The following is a 23,772-nucleotide window of genomic DNA, read 5'->3' as shown; positions in this document are numbered from 1 at the left end:
GCACATCCAAGCCCAATCGCCAAACATTGGACGAGTACTGGTCTATGGCTCCATCTGCTGGTGACACTGGGAACTGAAACTGCCCAAACAGGGTCCCTATTGAGAAGGAAGCTGAGGGTAATTTGAGAGAGATCTGAGCCTTCCCCATCAGGAAAGATAAACACAAGCCAATGAAACATATAAGAAGCCTTTAATTTCATCACCATAAACATTATATTCTGATTGCTCACATACAGTATAAAATATTTACTCCACTAAATAAATAAGACATAACATTATTGCAAACGGCACTTAAACCCCCCAGAGATAAGACTTCCTTAGCCCAGGCAGGGGGTACTCCTGAGTTTCTGTGCGAGATTCCCCAAGCACAGGTATGCCCTGGGGGCGGAGACGGATAAAAGCTCAAGGAGCCACATTCCGTGCTTCTTTCTGGTCCTGCAACAGCCCCAGGGAGAGGGCTGTGGAGCCAGGTAGGAAAGGTGGGGGGTGGGCAGCTCCTTCATCAGCCCAGCCCCTAGAGAGAGCAAAGGGGAGTGGGGGTGGGGGGCAGGCTGGGCGAAGAGAGGAGGGGAGGCTAGGGAGGCTGCTGAGACCTGGAGCCCCACCCTCCACTTACCCCCAGCTCCCCCCGCCTTGGGTAACAGGATTTGGGGTATTAGCTGGGTAAGCAGAGCTTCCAAGCTCCTCGGTTAGGCAGTTTTGGGACCAGACCAATCACCCAAGGGAAGACGATTCTGGCACTGCTCAGCCCAATAAACCAGCCATCTCCCGGGGCCCACCGGGGATCTCACCTCTTAGACACCGAGATGGCAGAGCTGGGAATTGATACCCCTCTACTTAGTTAAATAAATAAGTTAAATATTTAAAGGCCTGTGTCCCTATGATGGCAACACAGTGGCCAACAAGCCATGTCCTGATAAAACGTAGTTGTGGGGGGATGGGAGAAAGGCGGTGCTATGCTGCTATGCGGCCAGGGGGCTTCCTCTCTCCCCACCGGACTCTTACCCACAAATAACTTTCATATTCTCAAATCCTGCGGAGTTTCACACTAGAAACTTCCATGCAAGAGCAACATGGAGGGAATCTATAGGATAAGGGGGCTTGGAGGTGAGACACCAGATGGTTGAGGTTACTTGCTCTCCAAACCCCTTCTCTGGCTAAGTCTTGACCAGGACACTAGCTGTTAACCCTGCCTGGGTAATCCCCCTGCAGAGTCCTGCATTCCAGTGCATGGAGCTAATGAAATGCCCTACCCTTCTGGCCTCCCTGTAGAAGTCCAGACTGAAGCCTGTCTGGACCAACAGTCAGCCAGCCCTGAAGACTGGAGAGAGAGAGAGAAGCCCCAGGCCCCGACCTGCGCAGCTCTGCACCTCACCACCACGGGGTGGCAGCAGAGAGCCACACCACTTTGGCAGCAACAGAAACTGGAAGGCTAGGAGGCCCCTGACCCGGAGAGGGGGTGGGGGAGGGCCTGCGACCCTCCCTCGGTGGGCCAGAAGGACTCTACACCGAGTATTTGGCCAAGTCGCTCTTATCAAATACCACCTGTGTAGCAAAATAAATGGCCACCAAACCAAGGCCCGCGGCCGACACCATGTAGGCAGTGACAGACTGGCTGAGCTGAACAATGGAGCCCATAAACAGGGACGGGGCCACCTGGGACAGCAGGAAGGCACTGTCCAGGATGGCGAGGTCCAGGCAGATGCCCCGGCCCGGAATGACCCTGGCCTCAGGCGGCTCGCCCACCACCACACGCATGGAGCTGTCGCAGGCGGGGGCCCCACACAGCACAGGAGGAGAAGGGAGGAGGCTGCTACCTCCAGCCCCCATGTGTCCGTTGGGGAAGGGGGATCCGGTCTTGGGGCCCGGTGGAAAGCTGGGCGTCAGGCTGTCCACACCGGCACTACTCCCGGCATCTCCTCGGTATTTGGGCAGGAAAACCTGGGAGAGGGGGACAAGGATAGGTAGGAATCCAAGCATAGGACCCCCCAGCTCTGAGAACAGCCCCTGGCATTCACGCCGGGGGCTGGAAGAAACCAGGCAACGGGCCTGCATGACAACTGTGCAGCAGGTCAGAAAACCAAGCAGACCCTCCTTGGTCTGGGTCTAGTTAGGACGCCCCACAGGGGCAGGGGATGGGGAGGGGACAGATCTGAATTCAGAAGTCTGGGTCTCCTCTAGCCTCTCCTGGAAGCAGTAAGTAGCAGACAAACTCCGACTGCAGGTCAGGAAGAGAACAGAACCGCAAGGTAAAGGAAGAAGACAGAATGAAGACAGGTGAGAAGAGAGATGTGTAAGAACAGAGGAACAAAATCCAAAGGTGGGGCCCCTGATGGCCCAAACCCCCACACAGGCTCTCTTAACCCTCCTACTTCCTGCCCCCCACCACCACCACTTCGCCCTGGGAGAGCCGCCTCAACCTCGCAGAGAGAGGCTCTGCTCTTACTGAGGTCCCAGGCCCCTACTGTGAGGTCCATGGCCCCAGAATGAGGGCAGGGAAGGCCCACAGGACTCAGCCTGGAGGAAGAGAGGAGCGAGAAGAATCTTCCAGACTCCTTTAGCCTAGCTGTGCTAATGTTGAAGCCCTTCTTGCTTCCTACTCACTATATGCCTTAGATCAGGGTAGCCTGCCCCTGCCCAGAAGCCCCTATTTCAGGATAGGGCCAGAATTCATCCCCCCATCCCTGTGCCTGCTAGTGCCCCACGTGGAAGGGCTCTCGAGTTGGCTGCGCTAGAACTGGGACCCGTGGCGGAGCTCAGAAGGGAAGCCTACAGCTCTTGGTGCAGCCAGAAGGAGGCAAGGCAAGTACACACCATGTACGGGGCCAAGTGTGCCACCAGTGGGCCTCCCAGGCTCTGTCCTCCCTGCCTGCCACCCCCTCAAGAGGCCCCTAGGGCTAGACTCGCTCGGCAGTCCGAGGGGAGGACCTGTCCGGCCATGCTCCCCGAAGCGAGTGGGTATGCCCACGCCTGGCCTCTGGACACCAGCCCCCAAGCCCACAGCTGGGGCGGCACCAGAATGGAGGCTGATGAAGGTTATCAGTGTGCCGACAGGGGCCTCGGGGACCAGGCTACCCCAACCAAAACCCTGGCCCCTCCCTCCACACCCCCCACCCCTGCAGCTACCTATTCAATTACCCACCTCCTAGCTAGCTATTTCTCTGCTACATCACTCATGCCCTCCAAGGGGCAGCCACATCCTCCCTATTGTTTGCAAGCTCTCCGAGGGCAGGCCTGCGTCTCCTCCCTCAGGACACCCCAACCTCTTACCCTCCGGGCAGAGCTCTGGACCCAGGGCTGAGCTCACTGAGGCCAGTGAAGGGCACAAGGGCGACTACACAGCTTTGGTCAGGAGGCTGCCCACAGAACGGGGCCCCCGGAGGGGCTGGCTGGTGTGGGGCCAAGCAGGAAGGAGGCCCCCAACTTACAGTGGCCAGGCGAGCGGTGTCAGGTGCGTCAGGCTCAGAGATCCGCCGTGGGGGCGGGGGAAGGGGACGGAGGCAAAGGTGTGAGGCAGGAAAAGAAAAGAGAGAATTAGGCAGAAAAAGAAGATAAACCAGAAAGAGAAGGGGTAGTGAGGAGCCTTCCCCATCTTGGAGAACAAAGCAGCACAGGGGTCGGTCACAATGCCCCTCCCTGAATAAAGAGAGCTGTCACCAACACCAGACCACCCCCATTCACCGGCTGCTGGAGCCAGGTGCCCCAGAGGTCATCGGACCCAGCCCCACCCCCCCATCCCCTCCCCACGCCCCGCCTCTGCCTAGAACCACCCAGCCCAGACTGAGGGCTTCCGCTAGCCTGATTCTTCAGGATTCCCAAAGAAGGATTTTAGCATTTCCTGCAATCATCCACTCGAGTGCTTTATAGTCCTGACACCAGGAAGTCATTCCCAGAATCTAATCTACATCCTCCTTCCGCAGCCCACGTCTCTGGCCCTGGGCTACATGGGCTTCCTCTCGCATCAAAGAATGACTTCTCCCGCACGTCTCTGGCCCGACAACCGATCCGTTCGGGGCTCCTCCGTCTCCCCTCCACCCCCGCTCCACCCAGCGGCCAGTGTGAGTACCTGCTTCTCGCGGTGGTAGAGGGAGGCTAGCGTGTAGGGCAGGATCTGCAGGGCCGAGAAGGTGAAGCCGGTGAGGGCGGCCGACGCGGTCACCACGGCCACGCTGCGCGACAGGCACATGGTGCCGGCAGCAACAGGGAAGGCCACCACGCTGGCCAGATAGACGGCCCGGGTGCCGAATCGCTGCACCAGCCGGTCCATGACCAGAGAGAAGAGCAGGGAGATGGCGCACTGCAGGAACAGCCCCAGGCTGCCCATCCGGACCCCTGCGGGGTGGGGTAGAAGAGGAAGTCAGCCCCGGAGCAGGAAGAGGCCCGATACACCCGGAGAGGGCTCAGGACCGGGGGCACCTGCCGTCCAAGCCTCGCTGTGTGGACCAGAGCTGCTCGCCCGCATCATCCCCGTCCGGCTGCAGCAGCCCGAGCCGAGGCTCTTCCGGGGCCCTTAGACGACGTGGCCAAAGCCTCTGGCTAAGGGCACAAGGAGACGTTCTATGGGTTTTTTGGGGGGGCCCGGCCTAGTGCTTGGCTCTCTAAGAGGGTGTGAGGGAACACCAAGACAGCTCTGCCGTGGGCCCCGGGACAGAGCTCGGGACGGCCTGAGCTGAAGGTCTGGCCCGGGAATGTGGCGAGTCAACAGCGGGTGCAGAAGGCACACTGAAGTTGGGGCCAGGCAGACCGAGACCCGGCCCTGACTGCCCTACCCCCCTGTTCCTCAACTAAGCTTAGCCTTTTCTTCTGGCAAATGGGGGCAATGACTCTGAGCAAACTCTCCGTGGCCCAAGGCTCTGTGGAGACGGGGCCCATGGTCCTGACAGGGAAATCGGGAACCCAGACGCACAGCTACAGGCCGGCACACACGGCAGGCTGTCCCTGGGTGGGGGGAGGGGGGGGCTCTCACAGCGCCCCCCCCCCCCCCCCCCCCCCCCCCCCCGCTGCTGAGGCCTTACCTTCATCATAGTGTCTCCGGGCCTCGGTGCCCGGCTTGGCCCGGGGCACACCCTGGTACAGCCCCTCGCCTACAAAGTCCGTGTAGAACAGCGTGAAGGTCATGAACGCCATCCAGCTGCACAGCTCGGCCACGAAGAGTCTGCGCAGGGTGCGAGGCACACGGCAACAGAGCTGGTGCAGCCGGGGAAAGAGGGCGCCCAGGTTCCGGAAAGCCAGGCGGGTGTGGCACGGCCAGCAGTGTGGCCCCGAGGGGACCACCAGCCCTTCCGCCACCTCGGCCGGACCCAGCGCTGCCTCCTCGGCCACGAACAGTGTGGCCGCCACACAGGTGAGGAAGATGAGGGTGAGCAGGCCAAAGAGGCACTCTTCTTGGGTGCCCAGGTAGGGGGCCAGGGCACTGGCGTCCCAGTCGATTGCAGGCAGGAGGTAGCCCAGGCAGCCCCCGAGGCTGATCATGAAGGCATAGACGGAGAAGGCCTGGCGACAGTGGTCTGGGTCCCGGAAGAGGTCAGAGAGCAGGGCCTCCAGCGGGGTGAAGCAAACCTGGCCGCAGAAGTCCAGCAGCCCCACCCCCAGGATCAGCAGGGCCAGCTCCAGGGGCCTGGCGTCCGGGCACAGCAGCCCCGCCAGCCAGCCGGCCCTCGGGATGAGGAAGAGGCTCAGCAGGACGCCCAGGGACAGGGCCCAGATGAAGGGCCTCCGGCGACCATAGCGCCCACGCCAGTGGTCACTGGCCGAGCCTAGGAGTGGGACCGAGACGAGGCCCAGCACTGGACCGATGCCTGCAGGAAGGACACGTCGTATGAGCCGGAGGGGCCGTGGGGAAGGGGGACCAAGCTCCTGGACAAGGACGGAAATGACCACGATCCTATCCCATACAGGACCCCCCCTCCGTGCTGGAAACAGTGCAGAGTACATCACAGACTCTAGTTTAGTCCTCGCAGCTAGGATCACTAACGCCCCAGCTTAAGATGGGCAAACTGATGCACCGAACAACTGGTAAGTGAGCCTTGAGCACAGGCACCCAGGTGGGGGTGGGGGGCAAGAGGCAGAGTTTCAGCAGGCAGTCCGACCCCAGAGCCTGTGATCCTGGGAGCCACCCCAGGGTGACCACTTGCCTTCTGTGGCTTTTGCAGAACACATCTGCAGTCAGGGGCCCACTCTGGGCCCTAGGGGTAAAAAAGAGCCCTGGCTGGGAGACCCCGATCCTAGTAATCCGTAGCTAGCCCTCCAGCCTGGCTAAGTCACCCAACCGCTCACTGGCCTCCAGGACCTCTTCTGTAAGACGGGGGACCCCAAAGGCTGTTGCAAGGATTAAACGAGTAACAGGAATTAGAACGGGCCGGACAAAGGTGAAGAGCAGTGTCTCCCATGCGCCCGGCATTGTGCAGGGGTCTGGGGTATGGAGGTGACCACGGACTGTCCCTGTGCTCTTTTTCTGTTGGGCGGCGCCCCCGCCCCGCCCCAGCCCACCGCGCCCCCTCCGCCCAGCAGTGCCCACCCGCCGGCTCCACGGGCTCAGGAAGGGCGGCAGCCACCTCTCCCGCTTTGGGCAGAGGCACTGTGGCCCTGCCTCCTGGGCGTCGTGGCTCTGGAGCAGGAGGGAAGGAGGATGTGGCGACTCACCCAGCACCATGGTCATGAACTTCTCCTCGACCCCCACTTCCAGCAGCAAGGGCGGCACGTACGTGATGCCGGCGGCCAGGCACACCTCCAGGCCGAAGGTCAGCAGGTTGACCAGCAGCAGCTGGGCTTTCCGATGCCGCAGCAGGCGGCCGGCCCACAGCCTCTGCGCCATGGCGGGCCTCACTCGCTCCACAGCTGCCGATGCTCAGCCCCGCTCCGGACGCCCGGGCCTCTCCTCCTCGCCGCCACCAACCGCCCCGGCCTCGGCTGGGAGCCCATGTCTGCCAGCCTCCCGTGCAGGTCGGGCTGCTCAGCCCGCGCTAAACGCCGGTGGTCGCGGGCTGCCTCGGTGGGGACATAGCTCATCCCTGGGATCCTGGGAGGACAGGGACAGTCAAACCCAGCCTGTGAAATCCTGGCAACCAGGCCTCCAGGATTCGCGCTGAGTTCTCTGAATCCTGTTCACTCCCAGGCTGACGACCGTGCCACCCCTTACTGCCAATCAGGAAATGCATGTTAATATTAGCCTAAGGCTGACATAACTAATAAGGTAAATATGATTTCTAAACCTCAGCACACTCCAGAGCCAAACAGATGTCCGTTTTTCTCTGTTTTGGAATATCTTTGCCATTGCCCTTGCCTGCTGGTAGGGAAAAAAGAAAAAGAAAAAAAAAAAAAAAAATCAAACCACCTGAATTCCCAGTTCCCCAGGCCCTGTTATCAAGGTGCCCCTGGAGACCCTCTGCCAGGCCTGGTGTGTTTGCTTCCTCTCTCCTCGTCCCAAAGCTGGGCTGTTCAATTCCCCTTTGTTAGGAATAGCACTTCCTATGCGGCGCTGCCTGGCCACAAGCCACGTTGCACCAGAACCCAAGCCACCAGAACCCGAGCCCCCAAGGACAAGGACAAGGGGGGAAGGGCGGGGAGGCTGTGGTTTGTTGGGTTGGGTTTTAACCTGTCACTGAAACCACTTAAAGAGGGCTCGCCTGGAGGAACCTCGGCCTGCAAACCTCTCCCTGGAGTTTCTCTCCGCGCTCAACGTTCGTGGGGAAGAAACATTCCCACGTGTATTGCCCAAGTGTCACGGGATGGTGGGGCCTGTTCCCAGGTCCCTGCCTCACAGGGGGCACAAAACGGCACCAGCTGGTGGCAACCATAATGACCCTGGTGACCCGGGGCTGGCAGGAGGCCCCACCACTTTCCCGGCAGCCTTTCTCTGCTCCCCAAATGGCTCCATTCTCAGCAGAGAAGTCCCCGCGGCCCTCCCTGCTAGGCCTGCCTCCTGTGCATAGAGATCCGACTGGGGGAGCCCCCACCCTGCGCCCCCCACCCCCAGGCAATCGGCATCCAGGTCTTGCTTCCTGACAACAGGACCCAACACAGTTTGCTCTGTTTAGGGGTGACCACAAAAGAGGGAAAATCAAGTCAGCCACGAAGAGGAGTATAGAAGGTGGGCCTTCGTGAGAAAAGGCAAGAGTCCCCTAACTTGTCATTCATCCCAAAGACGTGATGACAGAGCTTCATGCTACTCCTGGCTGGAATCTGGACTGCCTTCACACCCATAAATGCGTGGAAGGGCACTGCTCAAGGGCATGGTCCACAGTCCAGAGGGCCCCCATCCCTGGCCCCTCCCCCACCCGGCACCTGGGGCACCCTCAGCCCTCCTTCACTCCCCTCCAATCTCAGCATCTCATCATCCGCCACTTCAACTTCTTTTCAAGTAACACTCAGCCTCCCAGGGCCTTGTGTGCTACGAAGCATGTGGTAGGTGCTCTCTGAAATATGGCACAGAGAAATCAGAGGGCCACCCATCCAGGGTAAGATGTGTTTGTCCCATAACCACTTTCCAAGCCTTTGCAGCTGGCAGACCAGAAAGGAAGGCTGGGCAACCAGCAGCCTCCTCCCCCAAGTTCTGCTCAGACCCAGACCATCCACTTTGGGAAAGGGCATGGACTCCTATGGGGGTGGCATGGGGAGGAGTATAAAATACTGAGCCACGGGGCCCCTAAAGGGGCTGGGAGGGGGCCACACGGCAGTCTCTGAGCCAAGCCCCTCCCCTGCCACAGCATCCCCCACAAGGAAGGCAGGAGCCTGCACACAGACCAAGAGAGGGGTCCTCTCCAGCCTGGAGGGAGGGGTTCCGGGTCAAAAGGCTTCCAGCCCATTCTACTCCCCACCCTCAGTCTGGCAAGGCCCTAGACACTCACCTGCTGAGGGTAAAGCAACCAGATCCTCCCTGAGCAAACACTGTCAGACCCAGACTCACCCACAACCTGCCCACAGTCCCAAACTCCTGTTGCACCCTGTAGTTTCAAGTGAATCGGAGCTCTGCCGCAGAACACTCATCACCCCCCTGCCTCCTTCACTTCCCTAGCCCAGCCCCCTGCTCCCAGGAAGAGGCAGGACACCCTCCTGAGCCCATGAGAAAGACAAGAAGACGAAAGGGGGTGCAGAGAGGAATTTCCCTTCATCCTCCTTCAGTCCAGATAGCCCATTAGCTGCCTCTCTCTCCCGCCGTCCCCCTGCCCCCTCCCCGGCTGCTGCACCAGGTAACTGGGGGCTGGGCCAGGTGAAGAATTCACTGAAAGGAGTTGGGAAGGAGGTGGGCAGGCTCCAAGCCCAGCTCGGTGCCCCTCTCTTCTTAGGTTGCTGAGCCCGTCCTCCCTCTTTTGACTTCTACTGTGCCCCAAGGTCCAGGGCCCTCTTGCCACCCCTAGAGTGGATTCTTCCCAGCCCAGAACTGCCCAAGGAAGTCCCGCACTCCCGGGCCTTCCCCAGAGCCCCAGTCTCACCCACGACATCCCCACTCTGGGGTCCTCAAGGGGGAAGGCACCACAAAGGACACCCACAGTGCTAACCGGCCACCTGCCGGCACCTCGGGGCGCGATCACAGAAGCCCACGCCCTGCCCGGTGCCCAGGCCCAGAGGGGCGGGGGAGCAAGCGGTTCCCACACCCCACACCCCTTCGTGGCCACCACTCCCTCCTGCAGCCTGGGGGCACGCTGCCCACCAAAGCCTCTAAGTGACGGATGACTGCCGGCACCCATTTGGGGGCACTCCCTTGTCTTCCTCAGGGATGCAGCCAACCGAGCTCAAGTCACCTCAGTACCCTCCGCTGTCAGAGGGGCTTCTGACTCAAATCCTCCTGTCCCACTGCTCCCAGAGCACTTGGCCTGTCTGGCAAACAGAAGATCAACCTGAAGAGCCGGCCTCCAGGGGCTCACCTGGTAGGGAAGTGGAGGTACCGAAAGCGGGAAGTGTAGCCTGACCTCCAGCAAGGACAGCAGCCTTGGGGAGGACAAGTCCCTCTCAAGTTCCAAGTATCTGTCCTCCAATGACAGGACAGCAAGAAGGCTGGAAGAAACCCAAGTCCTCCAGGAACCTCCATGGAGCTCTGCCCCAGGCCATCTTTCCTCATCCCTGGGGAGCAGAACCCAAGCACACTGGGCCCGGTCAGCGAGCCCAGCCCCAGAGAGCAGGAGCCCTGTGGGCAACCCTCCCAACCCTCCAGCGCCCACCCTCGCGCAAGGGGCCTGGGAAACGTCTACCCATAGAATGCATGGCTGAAAGCAGCGTGGGGGTGGGGGTGGGCGGTGGAAGAGATGGGAAAGACCGAAGGGGCTCCCATCCCCACCCCCACTCGGGAAACCCTGGCCAGACCCCCAGAGGGGGCAACTCCTGAAGTTTCAAAGGTGGTGAGGGGACGGCACAGGCCCTCGGGCCGGGATGCCCCACGTTGGGTTAGGCCACAGGCGAGCACGGGGCAATGAAACTGAGCAGCGAGAACAAACTTGGCCTGAACATTCTCCAAAATTCAAAAGACCGAGTGAAGAAGGTGGGAGGAAAGGCGAGAGCCCACTTCTGGTAGCTCCCTACGGGAAGGGAGGGTCAGAGGGACGCATAAAGAGGCCTTTGAGGGCTTTCAAAGGGGCGACTGCCACCCTCACGCCCGAGGTGGAGCTGGGGGGAGCGGATTCCCTCTGCTGACAGACAGAGGCCGGAGGAGCCGGGCTGGGGGCAGCCCCGCCGCGGGCCAGTGTCAGGCAGCAATTCTATGGGCTCTTTATGCAGGCCGGCGTCCCCCCACCCCGCCCAGGCACATCAAACGCCGCGGCCCCCACCCTGACCCCAGCAGCTCGGCGACCCTGCGTCCTCCCTCCACACTCACAAAGCCGGCCCGGCTTTCTCACACGCTCCTCTACCCTTCACAGCCCCCAGGCGGCCCCTCCCGCAGAGAAGGAAACGGGGTGGGGGGGTTCCCTCCAGGAATAATGACTCAGCTGCAGAAAGGGGGTGGGGTCACTCTTGGCCAATCTCCCCAACACACACCCCACGGGAGGCTGCCAGGAGGGCGGGTGAGGAGAAACCCCCAGGTGGAGGCTACGAGGCTGCAGAAAGGGGGGGGGAACCCCCATTCCTCCACACCGGCCTGGATCCTAGGATCTCATGCCACGTTGAGCTCTCCCCAGGCCCTCTAGGTTGGGGGCAGGCAAGAGGGCTGGGGGCTCACCAGCCCCGCATCCCTGTGACCCAACCCCTTGCCTCAGTCCCAGAGGACCAATGTCCTTGGCCTTACGCGGTGAAACCTAGCACACTGCACTCCCGAAATGAGCTCTGCCCTCGTGGGGCCCTGGGGCGCCCCAGAAAGAGGCAGTGCTGGCCAGCCAGGAGACCTGAAAAGGAGCATCCTTGTGAGGCAGTCACCCCCATTACAGCCCCCGGTCGGAGGGGGGGTCGGGGACCTGGGCACCTGGGGGGGCGGGGGGACGCGCACAGGAGGAGACTGCGCCCGGTTTGTGCCTTCCTACCCACATTCAGTCTTTGATTCTTGGGCTCAAACTTCCAAAGAAGTGAGGGTCTGCTCTCCCCCCGCCACGCCCCGCTGTAAAAAAGGCAGTGATCTGCAGAAATACCCCAGGCCCACGCTTTGCAGGGCTCCCCCAGACACCTGAACACTCTGCTCAGAATGCAGCCTCTCCACCTCGAGGGAACTGTCAGAAAGAAGAAGGGCTGGACAGAGGGGAGGAGGACCCCACCCCCGCCCCCACCCCAGACTCGCTCCCTAGCTGCTGCCTCCCCCAGGGCCCAGAGGCCAGGGATTTGGAGTTCGCCCTGCTGCGCTGCCTTTTCTTCACTCGGACTGGAAGCCTTCTGCTTAGCAGCTTGTCAGAGAGAGTGAGGGGGCTGCAGGCCTGGACACAAAGGGGGATTAGGGAGAAACCTCTGGGCCTGCAGAGTAATCCATCAAACTCTCTCCCGGCCGCCAGCACCGGCCTCTTCCCACTCAATTCCCCTTCCAGCTGCCGCAGGCCCCCCACCCCCTCCGGCTCCTGAGCCCTGTCACTTCGGGCAGCACAGAGAATCCCAGGCCCTGGGGGGCAGAGGGGGCACACCGCAGACACTGGGAAAGGGGCAATGGCTCCCTCCCCCCACTCACCCCCAATGTGTGAAAACCCAACAGGTGGCAGTGGCTTGGAGGAAAGTTGCTTTTGTTGCCCTGTCTGAGAGCTCCAGCCCAGCTTCTGAAAGGAAACAAATGTGAAGAGGTTGGGGGGAGGGGAGGGGAAAGGGCGGGGCGGGCAGTCCCCGGGAGCCCACTCTCTTCTCCCCACCCCTCTGCAATCCAGTGACCGGAGTTCTGGGGCTGGTCTGACCCTCACCTTGGCCCGTCGGTCCTGGCCAGCCTAAGTGGAGGTGAAGCACCTTCCCAAGGGGTCACCTGGCAATCCCATAGTGACACACATCTGACTCCGGGCGGTGACCTCCCAGACTTCCTTTCTGAGAACAGTGGCGACCCAAGGTCACACTGGGTCACCTTGACCAAGTGCCCTCCGAACCAAGTGCCCTCTTCACCCTGGAGCTCTCTTCTACCCCAGGGGCCGCCAGCCTCTTCACCCTGGCGGGTTCAGCAGCGAGCCCCTGGTGGTGGCAGCCCGATCCGGGTCTGCGTGTGCCAACTCCCCCACTCAGGTGACCTGGGCAGGGGCCCTCCCGACCCCGCATGAGGCGGGTACCACGAGTACACCCATTTGCCAGGCGAGGACACGGAAATGAATACGATCCAGCCCCTGGAGACAGCTTGCGCAAGTTCCTGGCGGCCCCTCCCCAGCCCAGAAACCTGGCGGAGGGCTCTCTCCATCCCAAACAGCAGCAGCAGGGATCAGAGGGGGGCGGCTAGCGGCCTTTCTTCTCGGGTAGCATTCCCCACACCCTCGAGCCGCCCACACCAGCACTCTCGCCGCTTTGGCGCCCCGCCCCCGGAGGCAAGAGGAATGCCAGGAATGTAAATGCTTCCCCAGGTGCTGGCCCCAACAGGTGAGGAGAGGTCACTGCGGGGACCTGCCCCGGGGCTGAGGCACCCAGTGGAGGGTGGAATCTACCTCCCACGGTTCTGAGACAACGGCGGGTCCCACCCCCAGGGACAGGAATCATAGTGGCTGACACCCGCTAACTGTCCAGAAGGTGTCTGGCGTGAGCTGGATACCTGACATACCTCTCTCTCCAATTCCAACCGTTCAAAAATGCTGCCAAGTGCTCTGAACTGGGAACCAGGACAGTCCAGTCCAGTTCCAGTGGCTTTTGCTGCTGTAGAGCCTGGACAAGCCGTTTTACACACGCACACGCGCACACACACCCCTACCATGGACTCACACATGTAAGATGAGAACTAGCCTACATACCGTCTAAGGTTCTTTACAACCGTACAGCTAAGTGATCTCACACCCACCTGCCCCCCCACCCCACTCCCTCCCCCAGCCTCAGGTACGGTGCTCTCCCTGGACAGGTGCCTACTAAGTGCTCACTGCCAAGGCCACATGGCACTGGGGAGGGGGGTTTCATAGCCTTCTATGATAGAGAGGCCCTGGGGAACCAGGTGGAGAAGGGCTCCCCAGGTGCACTTACCCCATCCTCCACCTGCCAACACACTGCTGAAGTACAACAGAGTGCCAGGGGTTAGTGGCCCCCTGAAACCGAGCCAAGTAACCGAGACATCTGAGGGCAGAGCTGCCCTCTTCCCTACTCCCTCCCAGAGCTGGACTCCAATTTCCGGGCAGAAATTGGTAAATTCTTTCTCTACTTGGGCCACAATAAATGGTTCCCTACAAAGTGGGGTAGGGGTACCAAGAAATCCCTCGGTCCAGGGTGGGCAGGAGAATGGGGACACTGGCACAGCCTCCAGGCTGCTGGAAAGTTCTCTCCCCCTGCTGCCTTCTCAGTTCCTACCGCCCCTGTGAAGTGAAACCTGAACAGCCTCCCTCCTAGTGAATTTGAACTTTGCCAGTCAGCCAGGCCGGGCAGCTCTCCCCATTCTGCACAGCCAACCCTTGCCCCCTTCCTGCAGACTCGCCTCCCTTAGGAGGTGCAAGCACACAGAAAAGAGGCAGGGGATGGAGGGTCTGGACAGACCTACCGACGAGCAGAACCTCGGGCTGAGAGTAGGAGCAGGATGCTGGTCCTAGCTCTGCGATGTCCCACCTCTAAGGTCTCGAATTCAACGGTCTCTCGGGCCCTTTCAGCCCTGATATCCTACGGTCTGTGACCAATCCTATTTATCATCAGAGGGCTCTGAGCCAGAGCCAGCCCTATGGAAATGTGTTCTCAAAACCCCAGTCACTCAGTAGTGAGCAGGGTGCAAGGGGTTTCAAAAAAGGACTCTTTTATTAAAGAGTCCTAGTTTGCCCACCCTTGGAGGAAGTATGCCTCAGTGCACGCAACCTAAGCTCCCCCAAAGGAATGTCAAAGAGCTCTAAAACTAACTCGCTCACTCACTCACCCACCCACCCATCCAACACTCGCTGAGATCCGATTGCGGGCAAGCCCACCGTGAAGGTGCTGGGGATGTGGAGATAATGCCTGCAGCCCCCTTTGGCAGTGCTAAGACCTAAGTCCCTAGAGTTGCGGGCCTAAGGTGTAGGGCATGACCAGCTCTCCCAGGGCTTCCTGGAGGAAGAAGCCATGTTGCGGAACCTTGAGCAGGTCGGAACTATGCAGAAAAGGGCAAATATCCACAAAGCACAGCCACTGGAGCCTGGCACTTCTACACACACCTCCCTCTCCTTCTGGCCCCTCCCCGGTGAGGCATGGTGGAAAGAACACCAGACCCCAAATCATGCCAATGAGTTTCGATCTCAGATCTGGCCCCAAGATGGGGGAATTTATCAGTGCTGGACCTGATTTTCCTTCCCAAGTATTGCCATGCTCCAGTTACTTCCTCCGGATGCCTCCTCATTCCCCTGACCCCTGTCCAGCTCAAGTCCCGTATCTCCTCTAGGGCTCCCTAGAACCCAAGCCGTCAAGGATCCCCCCTTTCAGGGATGCCCAGGTGGCTCAGTCGGTTAAGCGTCTGTCTTCGGCTCAGGTCTCAAGCCTTGCATCCAGCTCCTTGCTCATTGGGGAGCCTGCTTCTCCCTCTCCTTCTGCCTGCCGCTCCCCCTCCTTGTGCTCTCTGTCAAATAAATAGATACAATCTTAAAAAAAAAAAAAAAAGGATCCCCTCTTTCCTCCAAATCTTGCTGCGCTCAACAGGCAGCCCTCAGGGTTGCATACTGCCAGTGGTCCTTCTGGCCTCTTTCCCTACCCCCCTGCCCCACTAGCCCTCAGCTCCCGGAAGGCAAGGACCACAGTCCCCGTCCAGGACCTAGAAGGGCGAGTGCTCAACAGAAGACTTTCCAGGAGAGGCTGAATCAGGATTCCGGTCTGATGCAACGTGACCAGCCTGCCAGGGATCCAGGCAGGGCCACACTCGAGGTAACCGGGTGCTCAGCTCCTTCCAGCGCCAGGAGTGGGAAACTAGATTGTCACATCCCTAGGGATGGGCTGTGTGGTTCCAGCTCGGAAACTATTCGTGCCAGCTCAAAGGATACTCGAGATTAGAGGTTGGGGTGAGACATAACAAAGAGCATTCGGGAAGGAGGGACTTGTCTCTGGCTGGCTGCTCCTGAGGGCAACTATCCGGCTGGGCATTGGGTCTGGCCTGAAATTGGTGACGAGGGTCCAGGGGACCAGAGGCTGGTCTCCAACCCCTTTCTTGCTGGCTCATCCCAGCTTCCCAGAGAGAGTGGTCTCCAGAATTAACAAAGAAGGGAACAACCATGCACTGAGCACCTGGCCTGTGCAGGCACTTTGCAAAACATGCCTATCTCATGTAATCCTCACTGTAACCTTGCAAGGTGAAAATACCATCCTCTCCATTTTACAGACTCAGACACCACGGCCAACAGGTGAGGCAGGCCCGTCTCCGATATAAGAGGCGAGAAGCCCTACAAGTCATTCAGGGTCAGTGGCAAAACTGGACTTCTTCCCATGGAGGAGGAAACACAGACCTCATAGTAGGAAAAGGGATTAAACAGGAAGTTCTGGCCAGATATCAGGACCATCCCGTGATGGCTCGGTCAGCCCTCGCCCCCCCAGCAGGGACACTTAATACACTAGACAAAGCTCCACACGGCAGCTCTGATGCTGGGGGTCAAGTGCCATCAGCATTCGAGACGCTGGGCCTGGTACCAACTGGTCCAGCCTCTGTCCTTGCTGTCCAGCAAACAGGGCCTCTGACTATTCAAAGAAAGCCAGGCTGGGTTTTTCTTCTGGCTATCAGAAAGCAATGCAGCCCAAGGGCTGGGGCGGAGGGGTGGGGGTGGGGGGGCAGACAGAGCAGAACCCTGACTTCAGTATGCCCCCTCCTCCTCATATAGTTTCCCTAAAAATCACAGCAAATAACCCATCTGCATAGAAGCCTCTTAATCTTTTAAGATACATATTCACCTCTATTACCTCCTGGTATTCTCTTCCACCTTGAGGAGACAGGCAGGGCATGGGTTTCCGGACTGATTAAAAAACAAGGGCGCCTGGGTGGCTCAGTTGGTTAAGCGACTGCCTTCGGCTCAGGTCATGATCCTGGAGTCCCTGGAGTCCTGGGATCGAGTCCCCCATCGGGCTCCCTGCTCGGCAGGGAGTCTGCTTCTCCCTCTGACCCTCCCCCCTCTCATGTACTCGCTCTCTCTCATTCTCTCTCTCTCAAATAAACAAATAAAATCTTTAAAAAAAAAAAAAAAGTCACACACAGTATTGAGGGAGGAGAGACCAGGATGTCCAGTCCTGGTGTGTTCTTTGCACTAGACCACAGGTTCAACAGCAAGTAGGTCATTCACAGTTTACATATAGTTATATATGGTCTAATTCCCCGGCTCAGAAACTCTGGTTTCTAAGCATAAACCACAAAGACCGCCTCCATTGTCACCAAATAACAGCCGCTGACATTGATCAGGCTCTTTTTACACACCCCTGCTGTGCTTGAGCTTCACCTGCATCTGCTCCTTTAATCCTCACAATACGGTGAGGTGGGTACTATTATCCTCACCTTATAGTGGAGGAAGGTGAAGCACAGAGAAGTGAGGTAACTTGTGCAAGAGGAAATGGCGTTGAAATTCGGGCACCTGGGTGCTGGAGGCCAGTCTATTCACTAGTCATGCAGACTCCCCAAGGTCCGGGAGACCTTGCTCCCAAAGATACAAGAGCAGAACCCAAGCAGAGAGTCCCAGGCTAGGGGCTGCTGTCCATTCGGTCCTGGGTGATAGACACAGTAAGTACTAGCTAACGTTTATTGACCACTTATTACCTAAGGCACAAAGTCCAGTGCTCTGTATGCATGATTTAATAAAGCTCTACACTTTTCATATTTTATATATTACACATACAATCAGCTATTTATATTTAAGAAACAAAAAAAGGTACGGGGCACCTGGCCCCGGAAGAGCATGCAACTCTTGATCTCGGGGTCCTGAGTTTGAGCCCCAAATTGGGTGTAGAGCTTACCTAAATAAATTGATTAATTAATTTAAAAAAGAGCTGTAACGTATTATCATTATTATTATCAGCTCCATTGTGCAGCCAGGGATACGGAGGCTTTGAAGACGTTCAGTAACTTGCCCAACATTCCACAGCGAGTAGAACAGCCAGGATAGAAAGCCTGTCTTTCTGCCCATCTAGGTCCTTACCCATAATGCTGTGTTGTCGGGCTCTAATGGTCCAAATTATAGTACTTAATCTCACCTTCCGAGTCCTCAGACCATCCCCACCCTTCTGCCTTGTTCCTCCAGAGCCCTGCCCAGGCTGAGAGGGGGGACACCACACCATCCCGCCACCACCTGGCGGCCTGGAAGGACCTGGGTGGGCCACCAAGAATCACTGAGCGGTTCCTCCTCCCCCGCCCCCTCCGGGATAACCCGAGAGCCAGGAGGGACAGGGGAGTTCACCACAGCCTGCATGAGTACCCAGGGAAACTTCCCCTCACACACCCCACACACATACTCCAACTGGGGCTTGTATGTCCACAGCTGTACATTCAGCCACAGCTGTATTTTTCTCTTCAGACTCATCCTGCTGACTCAAGCTCCATTTTTCTGAGCACTTTTAGAAAAACAGAGTCCTGGCTCTATGACAGGCCTGGGGGGAGGAGATAAGGGAGGAATGAGGGGATGGGACCCATCCAACAGAAGGGCCTGTGACCTCAAATACCGGAGCACTCCCTCCCTAGGAGAAGCTGCTCTGTGCATTTCCCCAGGCTTCCCTTCCAGCCTGTCCCTCATGGGCTCTCCCCTCCCTACCCCATTGTGCCAGTCCGCTCCCCAAGCCTTGGGCAGGTGAGCCCCACACCAAGGCTGTCTCGTTCTGAAAGGAGATCTGCTAGGTGCATCAGGAAAGGCAGCCAGAGGCCCCCCAGGGCCTCACCCCCACCCCTGAGCAAGGCTTCCAGGAGCGCAATAAGGGTGGCTCTGGGCCCCGGGGCACGGGCTATGCCCGGCTGCAGGCTGCAGGGCAGCAAAACAGCAGCTGGGCTATTCTTAGTGTCCGCTCCACTGGGATCAGGTCTGTGTAACAGCTGAAGGGCAAGTCCTCACCAGGTACCCCCGGTGCCAAACCCCTCCCTAGCCCCAACTCTGGCCCCTGGAGAAAGGAGGAAGCAGGGTGGCAGGAGTAGCCCGGGGGGAGGAGGAAAAGCTGAGCAAGTCAAGAGTGTCTGTGAGGAAGATGGAAGCTGATTCAGAGGTCAAGGGCAAAAGCAAGTCACAGGGGCGTTCCTGCGCTTGAGGGGAACAGGAGACTATGGGAAGGACTGGCTCTCACTCCGGAAAAACGCCGCAGGTCCCCGGGAGCTTCTCCAGCAGGCCATGCGGCTGCCTAAGCCCAGAGCCCCGAGAAGCCATAGCGGATGCCCAGGTACCATCTCATCACACCTGTTTGCTGATCTCTGCATTGTCACCTTCCCTACCTGAGGGCCCCGGGAGGCGCGGAGAAAAGGGCCTCTCCTTTTCTCCCCCCGCGCCCCGAAGGATGACCGAGGCGGCGGGGCAGGGGGCAGAGGAACCCACACACCTTCACACTCCAGCCTCAACTCTCTGCCCAGAGCCCGGCCCCAAGACTAACGTCCGCGAGCGCTCGGTCACCTCTCCCGCCCTCCGTAACCCCGCACTCCAGCCCAAGCAAGCTGGCCCGAGCCCGGGGACCCCGCGGCATCCCGGCTCCCCAGCCCCGGACTGTGCGCGCCGCGGTGACTCATCCCGTCCCTTTCCGGTGAAGCCGAGACAAGGGAAGAAAATAAATGCAACTTTCCAAAGAAAACTCTGACGCTGAAGCTGCAACGGGAGCGAGCGGCCGGTCCGCCCGCCGTCTGCCCGGTCCGGGCTCCCGGGAGGGCCCGCTCCCCGGCCACCCGCCGCGGGACAGCGGGGGGACCCGGCGCTCCAGCCCAGCCCGCCCTCCGCGGAAGAAAGCCCCGCTCCGCGGGGACCGAGCGGCAGGACAGGGGGGCGCGCCCGGGGCCCGCCACCTCCCCCGAGAGTCCCGCGGGGCGCAGAACACGCCACCCCGCAGAGCTCGGCCGCGCGGCGCCGCTCGCTCCCCCGCGCCGGGGGTCCCCTCCCCCGGGAGAAGAGGGGGCGCGCGCCTACCTGGCCGAGGCGTGCGGCTGTCACCCGGGGCCGGCGCGTGCGAGCCCGTCCCCCGCCCCCCACCCCGCCTCCTCCCAATGCGCGCCAGCCGGCCGCTTTTAAATCTCCAGGTGGCTCGGCGGGGGGAGAGAGCATGCGCGCTGGGGCTGCGGGAGGGGGCGGGGCGGGGCGAGGCGGGGCGGGGGTGGGGGGTGCGCGAGGGCTGGGGAGGGGTGGGGCTGGTCCCCGGGGGGAAAGAGCGGGCGGTCTCGGAGCGGTCTTTGTAGCCGCCACCGAGACGGGCAGCCCCCGCGTGGCTCCCCGACTGCCCTGTCATTACCTAGGGCCGTGCACCGCCCCCTCGCCGCTCGCCGCTCGCCGCCAAAACGTTTAGGTAAAAGCTGCTCCGCGGGGCACCTCCCGTCCCCGGAGCCAGTCTGCGACCATCACCCGCACGTGCTGTCCTGGCCGCCCGCCTGGCGCGGGGCTGAGCTGCATCGCCCCCAGCCAGGACCAGCCCTTGCAAGGAGAGGGCACGTTCTCCCCCAGTCACTCTTCCTACCGTCTGCTACCCTCTGAAACAGAAGGAGCTTCCTTAGAGCGAACTCAGTCCCTCTGTCTGAAGCTAAAAGCCGAATTTCAATTTGTTGTCCCCTGAAGGATGTGTATGGGGAAGAGGGAGTGATGCGCTGCCAGTAAAATGTTCCCTTTGTCAGCTGTTGAGCAAGGTCCCAACAGATACCGTGCTTCCAGAATGCCTTTGACAGGAGTGGAACAATGCAGGTGAGAGATCTGAGAACTGGAGGCCCAGGCTGGCCTTGGGGTGGGGGAGGCCCAGCTGTGTCTTTTTTCCTTCATGGGGTTTTATTGGGGTGTAGAGAAATCCCACTATGTGGGTTCTTGACTTGACTGCCACAGTATCCATCACAAGAAGATGCCTTTGAAGGGGAGGACCTCGTTGGCTGTAGCCCTGGACTGGGCACTGGGTCCCTGGGACCCAGTGCTGGCCCTGTCACCAACCAGGTGTGATGGGAAGCAAGCCCCTTCCATATCCTGGGCCTCGGTAAGGAGTTGGCCAGGGCATCTCTAAGGGCACGGGAACTGGGAGGCCAAGAAGAGAGGGAAGCAGAGAAGGGGGAGAGGAGCATGGAGCCCCTGTGGGGTGGCCGTGGGTTGGGGGGGAGGTAAGGTGCAGAAGGGAGCAGAGCAAAGTCAAGAACTTTCTGAGTCACTAAACAAGTTTCACTTGGAAACTGTCTCAGCACTCACTCCTCCAACAGGTGACCCTCTTAGCACCACAGTGGCTTTCCCAAGCCTTTGGCATATCCACGTTGCGGCCAGCAGGGAGACTAGGGTAGAGTCCTGGGTCCCTGAGCTGGTGTCCCCCCTGCCCCAGAAAAGAGGGCAGGAGTCAGAGGGAATCTCAGGTCAGCTGGAAAATTACAGAATAGGAGAGAGTGGACGATGGTATTTTCCAGGCTTGGGGAAAGAACTCTGGGAGCAGGAGGGACTTGTCCGTCCTGCCTCAGCGGAGTAGCAACCCCTCTCTGCCCCCTTGACTTTAAGCCAGGAGCCGACATGCCTTATGCCTTGTGACCTGGGAAAGCGGGAGGAGGGCTCAGGGCAGTGACCAGACAGTGTGGTATGAGATCCTGGACCCTATCCAGCAGTGGCCACCTTAGTAAGTAAGTGCAGGTGACCCTTCTTTACCAAGCCAGGTAGAAGCCCTCTCCAGGGCCTGCCCAGCCGGCACAGGGCACGGTTGGGTCCTCTGCTATGAAGATGCGCCCTCCTCCTCTTTCTGCTGGTGTAGCCTCATGTCACGATAATAATAATTAACTATTACTGATGGTGCCAGGCACTTTCTACATGCTGTCCGTGTCTTAGCTCACTCCTTCCTTATGACAACTCAAGATTCCGGTACCGTTTTCGGATAAAGAGACTGAGGCATTCCCGTAGTCCAGTGACGACTCCACACCTAACCATTGTCTCTGCGCTCCAGAAACAAGGCAGGGGCTCACCAGTGACTTCAAAGTCTTAGAGAAAGTCCTGACAACCCTACTACTTCTCACATTGCTGGGTCCTTTTGCATAAGTGGCCCCTTCTCTAGGCCTCAGTTCCCCTTTAAGTCTACTGTAGGAAAACCGCCATGTCCCTTTCCTTCCTCCCTGCCCCCACCACACACACACACACACACACACACACACACACACAGAGCCTATTCCCTAGCCACTTCCCATTTATAGGAAATGGGGGATGACGTGAGGAGCAAGGCCATCCTTGGGGAACGGCTAATAGTCTGGCTGGATATTGGAGAAACCGAAGATGCTGGCAAAAAGGCATTAGCAGCTTCTGCTCCAGCCCCCACCCACAGCCCCTTCCCATTATCCCTGGGCTCAGAACAAGCATCATCCTTTCTACAGAGATAAGATACACAACTGGGGCTGGTTAGCCTAGAAGAAGGCTGAGAAGGCACGAAGGATCTGGCTCCCCTTGATGTTCCATCTCGTCCTGCCATCTCCACCCCCCAATGACTGTGGCCCCTTAAAGGCCTCTTTGCTTCTTCCCCTGCTTGCCTAGGGATGAGGGGTGAGCAGTCTGTTAAGCGTAAAGGCCACCAGCAGGGCCAAATCCTGGCTGTGGACTAGGAAGGCGGAGAGATGTGTCCCCTGGACACAGTAATTCCATCTATGGGATTTCTCTTGTGGCAAAATAATCGGTGATACAGTTGTCAGAAGTATGTACAAGGTGTTCATCTCATCATTCTTCATAACGGTGAAAAACTAGAAACAGTTTAAATGGCAGAATAATAAGCCATTGGCTAAGCAATTTATGGCAAATCCCTATAGTGGAACATTATGCCACCATTAAGAAAGGTGATAACATAGACGGATTTTATTTTATTTTATTTTATTTTATTTTATTTTATTTTATTTTATTTTATTTTATTTTATTTTATTTTATTTAAAGATTTTATCTAGGGGCGCCTGGGTGGCTCAGTTGGTTAAGTGACTGCCTTCTGCTCAGGTCATGATCCTGGAGTCCCAGGATCCAGTCCCGCATCAGGCTCCCTGCTCAGTGGGGAGTCTGCTTCTCCCTCTGACCCTCCTCCCTCTCATGCTCTCTGTCTCTCATTCTCTCTCTCAAATAAATAAAATCTTAAAAAAAATAAAGATTTTATGTATTTATTTGACAGAGAAAGCGCACGCACACGCAAGCACACAAGCAGGGGGGGTGGCAAGCAGGGGGAGAGGGAGAAGCAGGCTCCCCAGTGAGCAGGGAGCCCAATGCAGGGCTCCATTCCAGGACCCTGGGATCATGACCTGGGGCGAAGGTAGACGCTTAACCAACTGAGCCATCTAGATGCCCCTATTTCTATTTTTTTTTAAGATTTTATTTATTTATTTGAGAAAGAGCACAAGTGGGGCAAGGAGCAGAGGGAGAAGCAGGCTCCCCACTGAGCAGGGAACCAAATGGGGAGGGGGATGCTTGATCCCAGGACCCTAACATCGTGACCTGAGCCAAAGGCAGTTGCTTAACTGACTGAATCACCCAGACTCCCCAAAAGATTTTATTTTTAGGGAATCTCCACACCTGGTGTGGGGCTCGAACTCATAATCCCGAGACTAAGAGTCACATACTCTACTGACTGAGCCAGCCAGGCATCCCCCTGTAGAAGAATTTTAATTGACAGGGAAACACTGATGATATATTACCAATGAAAATAGCTGACTACAAAACAGCATGCACAGCGGGATATACATTTTTTTTTTTAAATTAGGTATATATGGCAATATGGCATCTTGGATTGGATCTTGGGATAGAAAAAGGACATTAGTGGAAAAACTGGCAGAATCTGAATAAAATCTGCAGTTTAGTAAATAGTACTCCACCCGTATTAATTTCTCAGTTTAGATAATTGTACTGTGGTTACATTAACGTCAGAGGAAACTAGTTGAAGATTATACGGGAACTCTGTATTATCTTTGCAACTCTTTTGTAAGTATAAAATTATTCCAAAGTAAAAGTTTTTAAAAATTAAGTATATATTGGGGTGGTAGAGCATGAGGACTCTTGATCTCAGGGTCGTGAGTTCAAGCCCCATGTTGGGCTGGAGCCTACTTTAAAACAAACAAACAAACAAACAAACAAAAACCTTAAGTATATGTCTATGCAGAAGAAATTATTAAAAAAAATAATAACCAGG

At 58.2% G+C, this 23,772-nt stretch overlaps 1 protein-coding gene across 3 annotated transcripts; it reads right to left on the bottom strand.

The window, feature by feature from the left end:
- Positions 1-243: 243 nt before the first annotated feature.
- On the bottom strand, positions 244-19,645 carry SLC45A3 (solute carrier family 45 member 3). 3 transcript variants are annotated; one of them, XM_035010211.1, is made up of 5 exons: positions 19,587-19,645; positions 6,643-7,018; positions 5,016-5,798; positions 4,067-4,332; positions 244-1,941 (listed from the first exon to the last, which is right to left on the bottom strand). In XM_035010211.1, exons 2-5 carry the CDS (start codon positions 6,812-6,814, stop codon positions 1,504-1,506), a joined length of 1,659 nt encoding a protein of 552 aa, XP_034866102.1. In that variant the 5' UTR covers positions 6,815-7,018; positions 19,587-19,645; the 3' UTR covers positions 244-1,503. The 3 variants fall into 3 exon arrangements, with proteins under 3 accessions (XP_034866102.1, XP_034866103.1, XP_034866100.1); XM_035010212.1 differs by lacking the exon at positions 19,587-19,645 and adding an exon at positions 12,077-12,161; XM_035010209.1 differs by lacking the exon at positions 19,587-19,645 and having other exon boundaries at positions 6,643-7,566.
- Positions 19,646-23,772: the final 4,127 nt, after the last annotated feature.

This window comes from Mirounga leonina, unplaced genomic scaffold (genome assembly GCF_011800145.1).
Source record: "Mirounga leonina isolate KUSES-001 unplaced genomic scaffold, KU_Mleo_1.0 Mir_154, whole genome shotgun sequence".
In the NCBI taxonomy this organism is placed as follows: Eukaryota; Metazoa; Chordata; class Mammalia; order Carnivora; family Phocidae; genus Mirounga; species Mirounga leonina.
Note: the sequence above shows the minus strand (reverse complement) of the source record. Positions and strands in the feature narration are given on the sequence as shown.